Source organism: Pristiophorus japonicus, chromosome 7 (genome assembly GCF_044704955.1).
Source record: "Pristiophorus japonicus isolate sPriJap1 chromosome 7, sPriJap1.hap1, whole genome shotgun sequence".
In the NCBI taxonomy this organism is placed as follows: domain Eukaryota; kingdom Metazoa; phylum Chordata; class Chondrichthyes; family Pristiophoridae; genus Pristiophorus; species Pristiophorus japonicus.
Window position 1 is genome coordinate 110,282,480 of NC_091983.1, and position 18,355 is coordinate 110,300,834.

General features: G+C 43.6%; 1 protein-coding gene across 1 annotated transcript in view; it reads left to right on the plus strand.

Annotated features, from left to right (window-relative positions):
- The window catches only part of LOC139266828 (adhesion G protein-coupled receptor F4-like), a 186,779-nt gene extending 169,180 nt beyond the window's left edge, over window positions 1-17,599 (plus strand). The window contains exons 11-16 of the mRNA XM_070884435.1: window positions 1,273-1,446; window positions 8,546-9,928; window positions 10,327-10,368; window positions 10,464-10,520; window positions 13,542-13,608; window positions 17,079-17,599. Coding sequence (XP_070740536.1) covers window positions 1,273-1,446; window positions 8,546-9,928; window positions 10,327-10,368; window positions 10,464-10,520; window positions 13,542-13,608; window positions 17,079-17,152 — 1,797 coding nt within the window. The 3' untranslated portion in view covers window positions 17,153-17,599. The remainder of the gene's footprint in view (window positions 1-1,272; window positions 1,447-8,545; window positions 9,929-10,326; window positions 10,369-10,463; window positions 10,521-13,541; window positions 13,609-17,078) is intronic.
- Window positions 17,600-18,355: the final 756 nt, after the last annotated feature.

The following is an 18,355-nucleotide window of genomic DNA, read 5'->3' on the forward strand; positions in this document are numbered from 1 at the left end:
CAAAAGGGATGGATTCTTAGCTGTGGCTGATATCACAGCATACAAAAGGAAGATGAAACATTAAATGACGTGTCTCACAGTCACTAATTTTGATTGCCTTTGTGGGCCAAAGAGGAATTTCCCAGACATTCCCAACCGGAAATGGCGCAGGGTTTTAAAAAATCTGTTTCTTTGCCTCCCCTTGGAGATTATGCAGCTGTTGGTGGAGACCTATTTTCTATGTTTCTATGGAGATCAAGGGGTATGGCGAGAAAGCAGGAATGGGGTACTGAAGTTGCATGTTCAGCCATGAACTCATTGAATGGCGGTGCAGGCTTGTAAGGGGGAGATGAGAAGGCTTCCTCTCCCACGAGCGGGCCCACTGATATAGAGGGTCGACGCTTGCCCCAGCCCACGTAGCAATTCTCGAAGTTAGCAGACAGAGACGGATGGCAAAGTACAACGATCTTTATTACAAACGTCCGGGAACAACCCGCATCACAGCCGCCTGTGAGTGGGGATGCTCCCCGAACAGCACAATCATACAACTTTTATACATTTCAAAAACCCCTCTGTTCCCAGACAAGACCTCCCTAGATCTCTAATTGGACTACCTTATCAGCGCTACTTCCCTAATTGGACTACCTTATCAGTACTACTCCGGATTGACAGGTCATGAGCTCTGATTGACAGGCCATGATCTCGTGACCATCTTAGACCGTTCCCAGAATGGTATCATTACGTTGGGATTTGTTATACATTTCCTTTGGTGCCATGAAGTCTCTCTCTGGTCTCTTCTCACCGCCTTATCAGCGGTCTGTTTAGGTTCTCTCCTATTGACATTCCATGTTGGAATACTATCTGGTATCCCAACCCATAACAGTACCTTCTGGAGCCTTGGAGCTGGAATGTACAAGGCGTGAGAAGAGATACAAGGCGTGAGAAGAAAAGCCTTTACCTCCTTATGGGCCATTGCAGGAACCAGCACTTTAACCCTTGTCCCGCTGCTACCCCTAATGCCAAATTTCTCTTACAAGGCTCGAAGGGCCGAATGGCCTACTTCTGCACCTATTTTTTATGTTTCTATGTTTCTATCTCTTTCGAGGTTTGGATGATTGTCATATGCTTCCTATTTTACAATATGTAGACTGAGGGGACGGTCTTCTGCATCTGATGCATTGGGGATCATGCTGGTCAGTTACACCATGAGTGCATGGAACACGCACGATTTACTAGCTTATCTTTTCCATCAATTTCACATGTTCTTGTAATCATTTCTAATTTCAATTTCAGGAGACAAACTCCACCGATTTGGCAAAGAATTTTTCCAGTCTTCTTGCGCAGTTAACCAACGCCACAGCCGCAGCTGAGGAGGACATAACCTCTCCTGGAAATGTCCAAGCTGTGGTTACCATTCTGACAACATTTTCAAATGTAAATGTCACTGTTGACGAAACAGATTTGGGGGTAAGAACAAGCATCTGCCAGGAACAGTCTCGAGCCGACTACAGCGTTTTTCTGCACTCTGTCTCTTTTGTGTGAAAGTGAAGTTTAGAGTCATAGGGCCCAAGTTTCGAGCCACGCCTAGAACGGCGCAGTCCCGACCTGGACGCCCGTTTTTCACGCCACAAAGTGCGCCTAAAAAAAACCTCCAGATTCTCCACCTCCCTGCAGGTCCTCTGGCCCTCGGCGCAATGCAGCAGGAGCTGTAGAGGGCGGAGCCAGGTCCCTGCACTGAAAACAGTGCCGGGACCTCTGCACATGCGCACTACAGTGGGCACGCATGTGCAGTAGCTCCAGGCGCCCAAAACTGTGTGGGAGGGGCCGAAGCACACAGCCCCTAGCCCTGGCCGAATGGCCTCACTGGGGCTGCGTGAATAAGGCTCCTCCCACGGCCAGCACCTGCTTCCTCCCGACCCGACTCGACTCCCGCTTCCCACCTCCGGACCGGACCCGACACCGACCTGACTCCCGCTTCGCCGCCCCCGGACCGGACCCGACACCGACCTGACTCCCGCTTCCCCCCCCGCCCCGGACCGGACCCAACACCGACCCCGACCCGACTCCCGCTCCACCTACCTGTAAATCTGGTGCTGGGGACAGGCCCTGCCCGAAGTCTAGGGCCCGGTCCGTTCAGCCTCCCTCCCCCTTCTCCTTTCCCCCCCACAATCTCCTTCCCCCCCCCCAATCTCCTTCCCCCCATCTCCTCTTCCCCCCCAGATCCTTCCCCCCCAATCTCCTTCCCCCCCAATCTCCTTCCAACCCCCCATCTCCTTCCAACCCCCCATCTCCTTCCCCCATCTCCTTTTCCCCCCCATCTCCTTTCTCCCCCTTCTCCCCTTTATCCCCTTCTCCCCCCTCCCCCCTTCTCCCCCATCCCTCCCCCTTCCCTCCCTCTGCTCCCCCCTTTCTCCCCTCCTCCCCCTCCCCTCACTGTCAGAAACACAGACACTGACAGACAGAGAGTGAGAGACACACACAGACAGACAGAGAGATAGAGACACTGACAGAGACACACTGGGGGGGGCATCCCAGCACGCTGTTGGAGGGCTCCCGGTGCTGCAGTCGGTAAGTAGAAAATGGTTTATTTATTGATTTTAAAAAAAAATTATTTCTTATTAATTTTTTTTGATTGATTTATTGGTTGATTTATTGATGTATTTATCATTTATTATTGATGATGGCTCTTTATTTGTAAAACTGAAGTGTTTAATGTTTGTAAACTTCCCTTTAAACCCGCCCCCACCCCCCCCCCCCCATTCCCTACGCCTGATTTGTAACCTATGCCTGATTTTCTAAAGTGTAGACAAGGTTTTTTCGAGTGTACAAAAATCTTCACTTACTCCATTCTAAGTTAGTTTGGAGTAAGTTTTCACTGACGAAACTTTGAAAACAGGCGTAAGTGGCCGGACACGCCCCCTTTTGAAAACAAAATTCTGTTCCAAAGTGAAACTGTTCTAACTGACTAGAACTGGAGCAAACTAAATGACGAGAATTTCGATTTCTAAGATACTCCGTTCTACACCAGTTGCTCCTAAAAATCAGGAGCAAATCATGTGGAAACTTGGGCCCATATTTTCTTTTCTGTAACAACACTGGGGATTGGGTGATGAAGTTTGGACCTTAATCTACTTTATAGCATCCATTTGTCCACAGCACAAAGTATCCATAAATTAAGACTAACATCTCTTAGCGCTTCCACAGCATGACTAGTATAGAAAATAAAAGTTTCACAGTGGGGCAGTAGGAGTATTCTTTCGCGGTTTGGATGATTGTCGTATGCTTCCTTTTTTACAATATGTGGGGCTAGACATTGCATTAGTCTCCAGATCGCCCAAAAGTAGGCATTATTTCCAGCGTTTACGTTTAGTGTTTTTTGTGATTGCGGGAATATCGCCCATTTTTAAACCCGCTAGTTTCCACTTTTTAATTTGGGTGTTAGCCGTAGCGATGTGAAATGGGTGTTAGAAGTTTATTAAATTGTGCAAGGCCGGCTCTATAGCAACAGTCTTTTCCCGTGTTTCAGGAGGTTAGGGATCATCTGCACATGTGCAGGAGAGTGAAAAAGGCGAGAGAGAGAGAGAGAGAGGGAGGAGAAAGCTAGTAGTGTGGTTTGTGGAGTATTGGATTTTTGGAGAGACTGGAGTTATTGTTGAGCTATTTCTAAATTACTTGAAAATATTTTGAGATCTAAATGGATGCAATTGAATCTATTGAAAGAAGGATGAGCGAGGAGGAGGAAAAAGGAGTGGCTCAAGGGGGAGAAATGGGAGGACATAGGCGCGCAAAGCGCTTTAGCGAGGAGGCCAATGTTGCCTTAGTGGCAGAGGTCGAGAATAGGTGAGCACAATTGACCCAGGGTGGGCGTGGGTATGGGAATGCCCACCCACCCCCGCAGGTTTATCAAAGGATATGGACAGAGATAGCAGAGGTGATATCTACCTCTTGAGCCATTCCTTCTTCTTCCTCCTCGCTCATCCTTCTTTCAATAGATTCAATTGCATCCATTTAGATCTCAAAATATTTTCAAATAATTCAGAAATAGCTCAACAATAACTCCAATCTCGGAGTCACAATGCGGATTTCATCCCCTACTGGGCACAATGGACATGATTTTTGCAGCACGACAGCTGCAGGAAAAATGCAGGGACAGCACCAGCCCTTATACATGACCAAAACTAACACTGGCGATAAATGGGTGTTAATTTCCATTTTTAGGGAAAATGGGCGATAAATGGGTGTTAGACTTCATCTCAGCGGTTAAATGGGCGGTAAGTGGCCAATAGTGAGACGAAACTGATAGAAAGTCTAGCCTATAGTCTGAGGGGACAATCTTATACATCTGATGCACAAATGGCAGAAACTGTGAAGGTGTAATTTTCTAGTGCAGAAAAGTTGTGTGATCTAATTATTAGCTGTGAGACTCGAGCTGAATGTGAGAGTTTTACGGCTTGCTAATGAACTCTTCCTGAAGAGTCTTGCTTCTTTATTATTCCAAATAAACTTGCTTGAAGATTCGCTATAATACGCTTGGAACTTGCCTAAGTTGCTGAAAAGGAATCTTGAATGTCCAAATTTGGTTCATCCTGGTCCTTGGGATCCAGTGCAATAAGAAACACTTCAACCTCAACAACATTGAATCAAATACAAGTTGGAAGCACTTTTCCAAAAACACGCTTGTGACAGATTCACTGTTGTACTTCATCTCACTATACTGCATTGAACCAGGGAAAATACTTTGGCTGAGAAAGCTGTGGTCTTAAACACTTTTCCGCTCTTTCGCCAGCTGCTGTCTGGTCCCGCGGCGGCCGCTGTTTTGGTCCCTACCTTTGTGCTGCTGGTCATTGGCACCGACACCTCTAACAAAATGACGGCTTTGTGACGTAAATCGGAGTGCAACGCCAACTTTATGTCACAAGCCCGAACTTTAACCTAAGGCTGAATTCAGTGCTGGGTCCTAAGCACACCTGGGAAACCTGGCGTGCAAGCAGGCTGACAGTGGCAAAGTCTGCTCCTCTTAAAGGGACACACACATCATCCAGGTAAGTTTGGATTGAAGATTTTGGACATTTTTTTTTATTTTATAGAAATGGTGGCCTGCTGCAATAGATGTGAAAAGTTTTTTTAAGTGTGTATGGAGTGCTGCTGGATGCTTGCAAGGGCTCAGATGGTAAAAAAAGACCATTGAGAAGACAGAACATGCTGCAGGTCACGTAACATTCGTGGAGAGAAAAACAGAGGGCTGGATTTTAGGCTTTTCTGTTTGGTGCTATTTCACAAGGGGGGAGGCCAATTTTAGTGAGATGACATCATCAGCGCTACTCTGATGAGTGACTGCGATGGACAGTCCGTCCACCCCCACTTCCACCCCTCTGATGACCGATCTTCTGCTCTCCGCCCCACTTCCGTCCCCACTATGACCAACTTCCTGTCCGCTCAAAAATAAAGACAAAGAGTTGAATTTTGTGCAAGAGGCCACCACATACACTGGGGCATTGAAAACACATCAAACACACGTCCCATTTCCGTCGGGGGTGAATTTTGGCCCCCTGATCTTTAGCTGATGCCAAGGTGATTTGTTCACCTTCACGATTGCAGTCTTTGGCTTTGGTTTGGGTAGTTGCATCAGCCCTCAACAGCTGTCTATCCTAACCAATTTGAATGACATCTGTTGGGTTCAGTTGTGAGGAATCAAATGTATAAATAACTCATTGAAGCTCAATTTCCAACTAAAACATAAAGGGGCCGAAATTCAGTCTCTCAAGAAGGCCCAGCGGCCATGTGACAGTGTCGAATGGCTGCTGATTGTTCATCAAATGGCCGCCGCTTGCAAAATTCTCCTATAGGGTTTTTCCGGCGCTGACCATATTCGCTCCACTTCCCCCACTTCTGCCCCACTGCTGCCAAAACCTCCTAACTGCGTCATCAGAGCACACACCACCGATGTCCTGCCCTGGAAGCAAAATTCAGCTGAGAAAATCTTCTGGCCGCTGGCCGGTGCAGCCGACAGCTTTTTCTGTCGGTGCACTGTGTTTGAAATGGCGATGCGGTCACCATTAAAGGGGAGGGCGCACTGCCACGGCTGCCATCTTATTTTTTTTTGTCGGCCAGGCAGCCATTCTTGGGTGCCACGCCACTGGCCTGGCCGAAACCCTCCATGGTGACCCAATGGACCTAACGTAAAAAATGCAGAGCTCACAGTGGCTTTCTCCTTTAACTGAAGGGGAGAGACATTGTGACACGCCAGTGTGATGACATCACCAGCCCGGCGCTGATGACTGACAGCAGCAGAGACTCTGTCCCGCCCCCACCTCCGCCCCTCTTATGACGGACACTCTGCTCCCGCCCCCACTTCTGCCCCCATTATGACAACTTCCGCCCCACTCGAAAAAACGACAAAGAGCTGAATTTCGCAGGATGGGCCACCGCATCCGCGGCCAAAACACCACAAAAACGGTAGGTGCGACACATTTCCGGCGGGGGTGAATTTCGGCCCCAAAGAACGATAACTTGCTAAACGTTCATGAGGGCGGCTATGAAATCATAGTGTAAATTCACTGATCTCACACTATCAGTAGGGAGCCATGCTTAAAGGGACCGCAGTTCAGATATATGCCTACAATTACTGCATTTCAACACTCTAACCCACATTGCTTTCAAGTAAAGCTCCCACTGGGAGCAGGAGAGTGGTGAATTTACTCTCGTACTCCAATGTGAAATTATGTTCTTGGATACAGGAGAAAAATGGAAGGGAAAGAGCATTAGCTTTTATGGGCACATGAAGGACATTCTTGCTATTGAGGGAGTGCAGCGAAGGTTCACCAGACTGATTCCCGGGATGGCAGGACTGACCTATCAAGAAAGACTGGATCAACTGGGCTTGTATTCACTGGAATTTAGAAGAATAAGAGGGAATCTCATAGAAACATATAAAATTTTGACGGGATTGGACAGGTTAGATGCATGAAGAATGTTGGGGAAGTCTAGAACCAGGGGTCACAGTCTAAGGATAAGGGGTAAGCCATTTAGTATCGAGATGAGGGGAAACTTCTTCACTCAGAGAATTGTGAACCTGTGGAATTCTCTACCACAGAAAGTTGTTGAGGCCAGTTCGTTAGATATATTCAAAAGGGAGTTAGATGTGGCCCTTATGGCTAAAGGGATCAAGGGGTATGGAAAGAAAGCAGGAAGGGGGTACTGAAATTGCATGATCAGCCATGAACTCATTGAATGGTGGTGCAGGGTCGAAGGGCCGAATGGCCTACTCCTGCACCTATTTTCTATGTTTCTATGTTTCTATGATAGCCTGACATTTCAGATTTTCTATCACACTATCCCATTATTCTGCATTTGTCTGGAAAATGTGTTTTTGATATCTGAAACAAGGTGTAAATTAAACAGGGAAATTGGGTAATACTGCTGTATTCTTTCCATCTCTGCCCACCTTCTCTCCACCTCATAGAAATAGTCTCATTTCTGTTTTGTTTAGTTAATTCTCAGGTCGGACAATGGACAAAATTAAGGAATGCTTGACATTTTCCATTTTAGTGTGATAATGCACAAAGGTCACTAAATTATAATTACAATTCAAGGGGTAATGGTCCCAAAATTCCACAGGGATAATTCTGCTGGTTTTGTCCCACTGGGCCAGACCTTGCAGCTGCTGATAATCTGCAGCTCACTTAAATATCCATTGGTGGGTCTGGAGTGCAAGTCCCATGTAAAACAGAAATACTGTGCTGGGGATGCTTGGAAATGAGTTTTGGTCCCCTCACATGGCTGGAAAAGGTTCAGAAGAGAACTATGAGAATGATCTCTGGTTTAGAGAACCTTAATTACTCAGATATGCTTAAGATCTGGGTCTATTTACTTTAGAGCTGTATAAACTTAGAGGGGACATGATAGAGGTATATAAAATAATGAAGAGGGCTGTGATAGAGATATATAAAATAATGAAGAGCTGGATTGTGTGTCCATTGATAGATTATTACAGTTTGACAGATTGGGGAGGACTTGGGGGCTTGTATTTAAACTATGCAGAATTAGGAATAGGCTAGATGTCAGGTGGTTCTTTACCCAGAGAGTACTGAACATCTGGAATGCATTGCCAGCTTGTGCAGTGGGTGCTAACTCTGCAAGCCTTCAAAAGGGAGCTGCTGGGGCTGGAGCAGAGATCGCATTGTAAAACAGGTAAGTGGATTTACAGTTAATGTACATTTGGTCAATGTGACCTCCTGGACTGGTTTTAATCACTTGAGGGGGTCAGAGAGGAATTTTTCAGATTTTGATTTTACTTTATTGGGCCTGGGCTTTTCTGGTTTTATGTTTTTTCCCAGTTGATTACATGGCTGCGCAGGGGGTTGGGGGGTAATAAGGTCTAGACAATTTTCTCCAGACATCATGAGTGTGGGACAGACTTAATGGACCAGTTGGTCTTTTCCTGCCTGTCATTTTTGTATGTTTAAGCCCAAATTTTTGGGCCTTTTTCTGATTCCAAAAATATCTGATTTTCTGTGAACTACATTTGAACATTTTGATTAATAAAGCTTTATTTTGTGTTTCTCAGAATTTCTTGGAAACTGTAAGCGCTGTGATCGCTACTACATCAATAGAAACATGGAAAATTCTCACGACCACAACAACTGACGTTAACCCTAGTTCTCAATTATTACAATCAGTGGAAAGGTTTACGACTCGTCTCAATCTAACACGCAACAGTTTAGAAATCAAAACAGACAATCTTCAGCTCAGTGCTGCTAAAATTGTTCCTCAAGGAAATGTCTCTGATATTGATGTAACCTTTGAAAATTTTACCATTATGGAATATTCCAATTTAAGTGCTAAAATATTCATTGCCCGTAAAGAATTGGAAAACGCACAAAATGGCGCAGTTATCAATATTGCATATCCAACATGGATTGATATTTTACCCAATAATACAAACTTTGGTAACAACTTTTTAATTAATGGTCTTGTTGTGACCATAACATTAAGTGCTATGAAAGCTGTTAACATTGAAATGACCTTCACACCAAGAAATGCCTCACTTGATTTCAACACTGCCAAGTGTGCGTTTTGGGATTTTAGTGGCAGAGGTGAATGGAATAGCACTGGCTGTACATCTGAAAGTAATGAAGGAAACAGTATCAAATGTAACTGTGAGCACTTGACATCCTTTTCTATTTTAATGTCCCCTGTTACTCGCGATGACAAAGCTTTGGATAAAATAACCAAAATTGGAGTTGCCATTTCAATAGGAAGTTTACTAATCACCATTATTATAGAAGCCATAGTATGGAAGTATGTGACCAAAAATAAAACCTCATATATTCGCCATGTTGGAATTCTGAACATTGCTGTAAATCTGCTGGTAGCTGATATATGGTTCATTGTGGCTTCAGAGGTCAACCCACAAACAGGCATTTGTACAGCTGCTACGTTCTTCATTCACTTTTTCTATCTGGCCTTATTTTTTTGGATGTTAACCCTGGGCTTACTACTTGCATATCGTGTGCTTTTCATTTTCCATGATTTCAGTAAGTCAGCTATGATGGGAATTTCACTTAGTATTGGTTACCTGGCTCCACTAATAATCTCAGTCATCACAATCGGAGTTACCTATCCAAGAAACAGTTACACAAGAGAAGAAGCCTGCTGGCTCAGCTGGAAGGAAGAGTACCCTCTACTTGCATTTATTATACCTGCATTGACTATCATCGCAATCAACACCATTATTCTGATAGTAGTCATATATAAGATGCTGCGACCAACAATTGGGGATAGACCCAGAGGCTATAATCAGGAGAAAGACACACTCAAACAAATTGTAAGAAGTATTGCTGTGCTAACTCCAATTCTCGGTCTCACCTGGGCATTTGGAATACCGACCTTTCAAGAGAATTCCAATATTACTTTCCATTATATATTTACAATTCTCAATGCTTTTCAGGTATGTATTATCTATGATTTATAATGTTTGACTTATAACTGCTTAGTTAACTCATTTATGCTGTAGAATTCATATAAATCAATTCTCATCAACTCAGCATGTTTAATTGGAAGCGGGATTTGGGAAGCCAAAAACTGCCCAGCATCACATTTAGCATTGTGGGGCAGAAAGAAAGGGAGCTCTCCAGACCTGTCAGCAATCTAAGAATTAAGCTCTGAGAACAATTATCACTGGATATCATTGGTTGAAAAAAGCTTCTGCTTTTGAAGCCTATTTTAACCCGAGTAAACTATTTGGCAAATGGTAATTTTGTATTAGTTAATGGCATGTTAAAAAGTGTTTGTAATTAGTTAAAGATCTATTTGTTAACTGCTTAAGAATATCTTCCTTTTCTTTAGGGATTCTTTATTTTGATTTTTGGAACATGCATGGATAAGAAGGTGAGCTACATATGTCATTTCCACCAGTTTTCCAGCTTCGTCTATTTTCACTTCACCTAATAAAATGTTTTCTTCTGCTACCTGTATTAACTTAGGTACGAGAAGCCTTAATGAAGAAGTTTTCATTGGCAGGGCTCTCTTCCCGAACAAAGGTAAGGTTATGAAAAATTAACAGCAAATCATTAGCATCTGAAAGAGAAACAATATATGAATGTTTTAATATATTAATATGCTGAAATAGCCATAGTGTTCCCCAGGAACCCGAGAACCTACAATGGGTTGATGCTGCAAAGTGCTAAGCTATGGAAGTTATATTATTGGCTCTAACACATAGAAACATAGAAACATAGAAAATAGGTGCAGGAGTAGGCCATTCGGCCCTTCTAGCCTGCACCGCCATTCAATGAGTTCATGGCTGAACATTCAACTTCAGTACCCCATTCCTGCTTTCTCGCCATACCCCTTGATCCCCCTAGTAGTAAGGACCTCATCTAACTCCTTTTTGAATATATTTAGTGAATTGGCCTCAACAACTTTCTGTGGTAGAGAATTCCACAGGTTCACCACTCTCTGGGTGAAGAAGTTCCTCCGCATCTTGGTCCTAAATGGCTTACCCCTTATCCTTAGACTGTGACCTCTGGTTCTGGACTTCCCCAACATTGGGAACATTCTTCCTGCATCTAACCTGTTTAACCCCGTCAGAATTTTAAATGTTTCTATGAGGTCCCCTCTCATTCTTTTGAACTCCAGTGAATACAAGCCCAGTTGATCCAGTCTTTCTTGATAGGTCAGTCCCGCCATCCCGGGAATCAGTCCGGTGAACCTTCGCTGCACTCCCTCAATAGCAAGAATGTCCTTCCTCATGTTAGGAGACCAAAACTGTACACAATACTCCAGGTGTGGCCTCACCAATGCCCTGTACAACTGTAGCAACACCTCCCTGCCCCTGTACTCAAATCCCCTTGCTATGAAGGCCAACATGCCATTTGCTTTCTTAACAGCCTGCTGCACCTGCATGCCAACCTTCAATGACTGATGTACCATGACACCCAGGTCTCTTTGCACCTCCCCTTTTCCTAATCTGTCACCATTCAGATAATAGTCTGTCTCTCTGTTTTTACCACCAAAGTGGATAACCTCACATTTATCCACATTATACTTCATCTGCCATGCATTTGCCCACTCACCTAACCTATCCAAGTCGCTCTGCAGCCTCACAGCATCCTCCTCGCAGCTCACACTGCCACCCAACTTAGTGTCATCCGCAAATTTGGAGATACTACATTTAATCCCCTCATCTAAATCATTAATGTACAGTCTAAACAGCTGGGGCCCCAGCACAGAACCTTGCGGTACCCCACTAGTCACTGCCTGCCATTCTGAAAAGTACCCATTTACTCCTACTCTTTGCTTCCTGTCTGACAACCAGTTCTCAATCCATGTCAGTACACTACCCCCAATCCCAAACTTTGCACATCAATCTCTTGTGTGGGACCTTGTCGAACGCCTTCTGAAAGTCCAAATATACCACATCAACTGGTTCTCCCTTATCCACTCTACTGGAAACATCCTCAAAAAATTCCAGAAGATTTGTCAAGCATGATTTCCCTTTCACAAATCCATGCTGACTTGGACCTATCATGTCACCTCTTTCCAAATGCACTGCTATGACATCCTTAATAATTGATTCCATCATTTTACCCACTACCGATGTCAGTCTGACCGGTCTATAATTCCCTGTTTTCTCTCTCCCTCCTTTTTTAAAAAGTGGGGTTATATTGGCTACCCTCCACTCCATAGGAACTGATCCAGAGTCAATGGAATGTTGGAAAATGACTGTCAACGCATCCACTATTTCCAAGGCCACCTCCTTAAGTACTCTGGGATGCAGTCCATCAGGCCCTGGGGATTTATCGGCCTTCAATCCCATCAATTTCCCCAACACAATTTCCCGGCTAATAAGGATTTCCCTAAGTTCCTCCTCCTTACTAGACCCCCCGACCCCTTTTATAACCGGAAGGTTGTTCGTGTCCTCCTTCGTGAATACCGAACCAAAGTACTTGTTCAATTGGTCCGCCATTTCTTTGTTCCCCGTTATGACTTCCCCTGATTCTGACTGCAGGGGACCTACGTTTGTCTTTACTAACCTTTTTCTCTTTACATATCTATAGAAACTTTTGCAATCCGTCTTAATGTTCCCTGCAAGCTTCTTCTCATACTCCATTTTCCCTGCCCTAATCAAACCCTTTGTCCTCCTCTGCTGAGTTCTAAATTTCTCCCAGTCCCCAGGTTCGCTGCTATTTCTGGCCAATTTGTATGCCACTTCCTTGGCTTTAATACTATCCCTGATTTCCCTTGATAGCCATGGTTGAGCCACCTTCCTTTTTTTATTTTTATGCCAGACAGGAATGTACAATTGTTGTAGTTCATCCATGCGGTCTCTAAATGTCTGCCATTGCCCATCCACAGTCAACCCCTTAAGTATCATTCGCCAATCCATCCCAGCCAATTCACGCCTCATACCTTCAAAGTTAGCCTTCTTTAAGTTCTGGACCATGGTCTCTGAATTAACTGTTTCATTCTCCATCCCAATGCAGAATTCCACCATATTATGGGTCACTCTTCCCAAGGGGCCTCGCACAACGAGATTGCTAATTAATCCTCTCTCATTACATAACACCCAGTCTAAGATGGCCTCCCCCCTAGTTGGTTCCTCGACATATTGGTCTAAAAAACCATCCCTTATGCACTCCAGAAAATCCTCCTCCACCGTATTGCTTCCAGTTTGGTTAGCCCAATCTATGTGCATATTAAAGTCACCCATTATAACTGCTGCACATGATTCTTTATACAATGAATTGCCAATCTCGGGTGCCATGTCCAAGTAATATATAGTGAAAATGAAACACTTGCCATCGGGGAAAACGGAAAATTCAAGCTGCTCCCATGCCCTCTCAGATGGCTGGATAAAAGTGTGTTCTCAGTAAGGAGCAAATCTGAGAAATTCTGGGCTGTTGCTGGTAATTTCCTGAGATGTGCTCCCAGTGAGCACTGATCCTTTTCGAATCACTCCTTGGGGAACTGAGAAATGGGAACAGTAGAAAACAAAAAGTCCAAGGTAAATAAGCAAAGGCAGCTTCATCCATTAACATTTGTGCTTTTATTTTTTTCAGACTGTACAGAGTACTTCTACTGCAAAGCCTTTCTCAAAACCTAAATATGGTTTTGCTGCTAAAAAGAGTAAGTACGACCATGAAACTGAACATAAATGGATCCAGTCCCATGATAAAAGTTACTCCAAAAAATTAATTTATATGAATAACTGTAACTTAACGGTTATTACTGAAGTTAAAGTATTTGTGTTTTACTGTATATTAATTATATGATCTAATTGGCATTGTTGGGCCTGGATTTTAACTGCCAGCAGATTTCTGGCAGGAAACTGCACTTGCGAGTTAATTTCCTGCTCCCCTGCGCCAGAATAACGCTCGGCCAATTTTAATGGCCAGGCCTCATCTAAGTTCCAAGCAGGAAGTCAGTCGGAAGCGGCTTTAAATCATACAACTCTATGCCTTTCAACAGCAAGTAGGTGTCAGGATTGGCTGTCGGGACCATTTTCTGAGGGCAGGGGATGGTCTTGAGATCGTGAGGTGGGGGAGGTGAGGGTCGCAAGTCTGCAGCACACCTACTCCTCCTCACATCACAAAGGAAAGCTTTTAGATTTACCTGTCAGGATCTCTCTGTCTTCAAACCTACTTCTGCCTATTGGGAAAGCCATTCCTGCTTAAATTGCAGTTAAAATTGCCATCAGGTCCTATTGACATGGCGGATGCCAATTTTCATAGATTTATGAGGCTCCTGCCTGCTTTAGGCAAGTACCTCAACTGTTTGCAAAATCCTGCAGGTTGAAATCAGAAATGGACAGGATATGAGCGGGTAAGTAACCTGCTCATTTCTAACTGCCCACCCACCCAGTATCTGCTGGGACACATTGGGATAAAGCAACCTACAGACAGTGTACCTTGTATTTTTATTGAGTGCATAAGAAAATGTTGATGGATCCAATGTATTTAAAAGCACATTGGTAGTTTTTAGTATACTATCAATCAGCATGATGTGTATTGGATGTGTGGCATAATAAATGTTTTTAAAGATTGAAAATTTAGTGAAAACATGGTAAATACATAATTAAATTCTACTGATGGGGTCTGATGGAGCAAACATTTGATAAGGTAAATGATGTCAGCCGATGCTGTCTCTTTCTATCACAGTTAAACAGTAAAATAGATCTTTGCAAACCTTGCCTTGGATCTTGGGGACGATTGTTTACTTGAGTTTTAGCAATTTGCACAAAAAACATTTTTTATTGGTTTTCTCTCAATTTACCCTTTTTTGCCACAAATTTGCTTGCCACCGCCTCCCCCCCCACCCTTATTTTCTCCTGGTTTTTGAGTTAAAAAGCAAAACCTGAAATTACCTGGAAAAAAAAAAACCTGGGTTTAAAATTGGCTTTAATGAGCTTGTGCAAATAGTATTGGTTCTATTTAATGGAGCATTGTTATCATGTTTTGAACGATAAGGGAGTGAAGGGTTATGGGGAGCGGGCAGGAAAGTGGAGCTGAGCCCAAGATCAGATCAGCCATGATCTTATTTCATGGCGGAGCAGGCTGGAGGGGCCTACTGGCCTACTCCTGCTCCTATTTCTTATGTTCTTATAACAAAGGGCTAGTTTACAACATTTATATCCAATGTGCAATAATATTGTCAGTGATATGATGATACGGTGTTGGTGATCACAGTTTCCTCGGCCCTAAAATGACACCATCTAATGTACAATCACTTAGCAGTTTTGTCTATAATTCTTCGCTTATATTTTATTGAAGGGTCTAATCCGTTTAAATTAAATATTGGTCATTTTGCAGGGTAAAGCTCCCATTGGAGATCCTCATTATACATGAGCAAAAGTTTCAGAAGTGACCCTATAGTAATATAGCCCTAACTCCAACTTGCATTGCCAACTAGCAAAACAAGCTGGAAGCAAAGCCTCACAAAACTAACCCTAATGGGTTAGCCGAGAGAAGAATTTCTGATTAAGTTGATAAAATGTTTGTTGGTATCGCATGCTATAGTGCCAGAGCCCATCACTTTCTGTATTGCCATTGTCTCAGGCTGCTGCTTGTGTCCTACTGCTTGTTCAACATCAAATCAGCAAGATTTTCAGCAAGACCTTGCTGTTCAACTGCACCCTTAGAAAGTCTTCCCTCTAGTGCTAGACTCTGTCCCCCTCCCTGGCACCTTGCTCAGGCTGAGCCAGTGTGTTCACATCCTCAGTGTTCTGTTTGACCCTGACTTGTGTTTCAAACCGCATATCCAATCCAACACTATGACTGCCTATTTGCACCTCAGCAGTATTTGCTGATTCCACTCTTGCCTCTCTCTCATGACTGCTGAAAACTTTATTCAAGACTTGCTCATTTCCAAGCTTGATTACTCCAATGCTCTCTTGCCAACCATCCAAATTTCAACCTATGTAAACTGAAACACGATCAAAACTCTGCACCTATCCTGCATCAAATATCCTGCGCCCTTACCACCCTTGCCCGTCAACATCAATTAGCTCCTCAATACATTAAATTCAAAATGTTTGCCCTGCACTGCCTTACCTCTTCTTCTGCCACCTCCTCCAGCCTTATATGTGCTTTCTGCTCTTCAAACTGGTCTCCTTTTCACTCACCATTAGGTGACAGTATCCAGCTTTCATAGCTATACATTTTCAGCACTCTCAACAAATCCCTCTGCCTTGTTACCTCTCACTCTTTTTGCAAAGTTCCTCATAACCTACTTCTATGACCACATCTTCAGTCACCTTACCTTGCCTTTCTCGCATCACCACTCAGTGTCCGGTTGTCAAATTTCTATTACATCTAAAGGCACTTTAACAATACAACAACAACCTGTATTCATATAGTGCCTTTAACATAGTGAAATGTACCAAGGTGCTTCACAGGAGTATTATGAGATAAAAAATTTGACAACGAGCGTTTGGAAGGAGGAAAAAGAGGTGGAGAGATTAGAGCTTGGGACCTAGGTAAACAGGGATGCTCAAGAGGACAGAATTAGAGGAGCGCAGACATCATGGGGGTTTGTGGGGTTGAAAGAGATTACAGAGATAGGGATGGGCGAGACCATGGAGGAATTTGAAAATAAGGATAAGAATTTTGAAATCGAACCATTGCTTAACCGGATGCCAATGTAGGTCAGCGAGCATAGGGGTGATGGGTGAGCGGGAATTGGTGTGAGTTAGGACACGTGCAGCTCAGTTTTGGATCACCTCTAGTTTTTGTAGGTAGAATGTGGGAGGCCAGCCAGGGGTGCGTTGGAATAGTCAAGTCTAGAGATAGCAATGGCACATGGATAAGGGCTTCAGCAGCGGATGAGCTGAGGCAAGGGCGATGTTAGAGGTGGAAATAGGCGGTCTTAATTATGCTGCGTATATGTGGTCAAAAGCTCATTTCAGGGACAAATATGACACCAAGGTTGCAAACAGTCTGGTTGAGCCTCAGACAAAAGTTGGGGAGAGGGATACAAATTGTTGTTGCTGTAGATGCTTAACCCTATGTCATAATTAAAAACAGCTGAACAGGTAAGTAAATGTACATTGCTATGTGACTCCAACTCTTGCTAACTTTTTTCCTGCTCTGATCTTTCAGAAAACTACGATCTGACTCGTCAGTTATACTCAAACGATAACAACAACTTGCTGAGCTATTCTACTCTGAGCTAATTGCTGGAGCTCAGTAAATAAAACTGACCCTCTTCAGATGCAGAAGAAATGGTGAAAAAAATCAATTTGCACCATGAGAAACCATTTTAGAAGTGATTCAAGAAGAAATAATTACTTTTGTAAAAGTATATAAAACTGTGTGGGACATTGCGCATCTCATTAACATACATTACTTTATTTGATGGGGTAAAAAATCATTTTCATTGCACACTGGGGCAATAATTCATATCAATGAATAAAAATATTTTGGGTTCGTTGATAGTTGACGATTGCCTGCAGCGTTATATAGCTTATTATAAGGTTGTGAAATTATTCAATGTCATAGATTGTATAAGTAAACCAGATAACCTGGTTATGTCATACTCTGTTAGTTAATTTTACAGGGGTGTCTTTGTGTTCCGTTTAGTTTTAGTGTGTGAACAGCCCTTCAAGCCCACCCCCGCCCCCCTCCAGGTGTATTGCCCCATTTCCTGTTATGGGTCTCCTTACAGAGTTTTGTAACTTCGTGGGCTTCGAACCTTCACAGCATTATAAGATCAGGCTGGTATACTGAAATTTTGCTTGATTTTCTGTTGGAAATATGGAGAGCTTTGCAGAAACTTTCCTCAGGAAACTAATATGCTGGGTTGCCATCCTTCAATAACTCAGCTGGTAAACACACTGGTCAGTGTCGAACTGAGCCATGCGGGCAGCTTTGTTAGTCTCAGTAGGGTTGGTAATAGGAGTGGTCTTGGTATCCCTGTAGGCGGGGGAAAAATTAATTGCCAGCATTCCCACTTTTGATTGCCATTCACTGACACCTGCTGGAAAGTATGCTTTTGTGGATGTCGGGTAAGGACAGGACCGGGCTTCACTGTGGTACCACTCCCCATGATTGAATAGCGTGTTGTCACTCACTATCTAGATTCACACACAAAGAATGGCCATTTGCCTACTTGTGTCCTTGGGACTATACTGCAAATTGAGATATCTTCTGCAGACAGAGAGAAAATAGGAAAACGAGAAAAATTGTCTGCTCATCCTCAATAGAGTGAATTTTACATGGTCTGTGCAGGAATAGAGTCAATGGATAAATAGTCTCTTTCCCATGTTTTTTTATTGCTCTTATTACAGCTGGATTACTTGCTTCCAGGCTCCTACCAATATTACTTTTTAAACTAGCCACTGTGAATCTCCCTCTTATGTCTTAAGGTTAGATTTTTT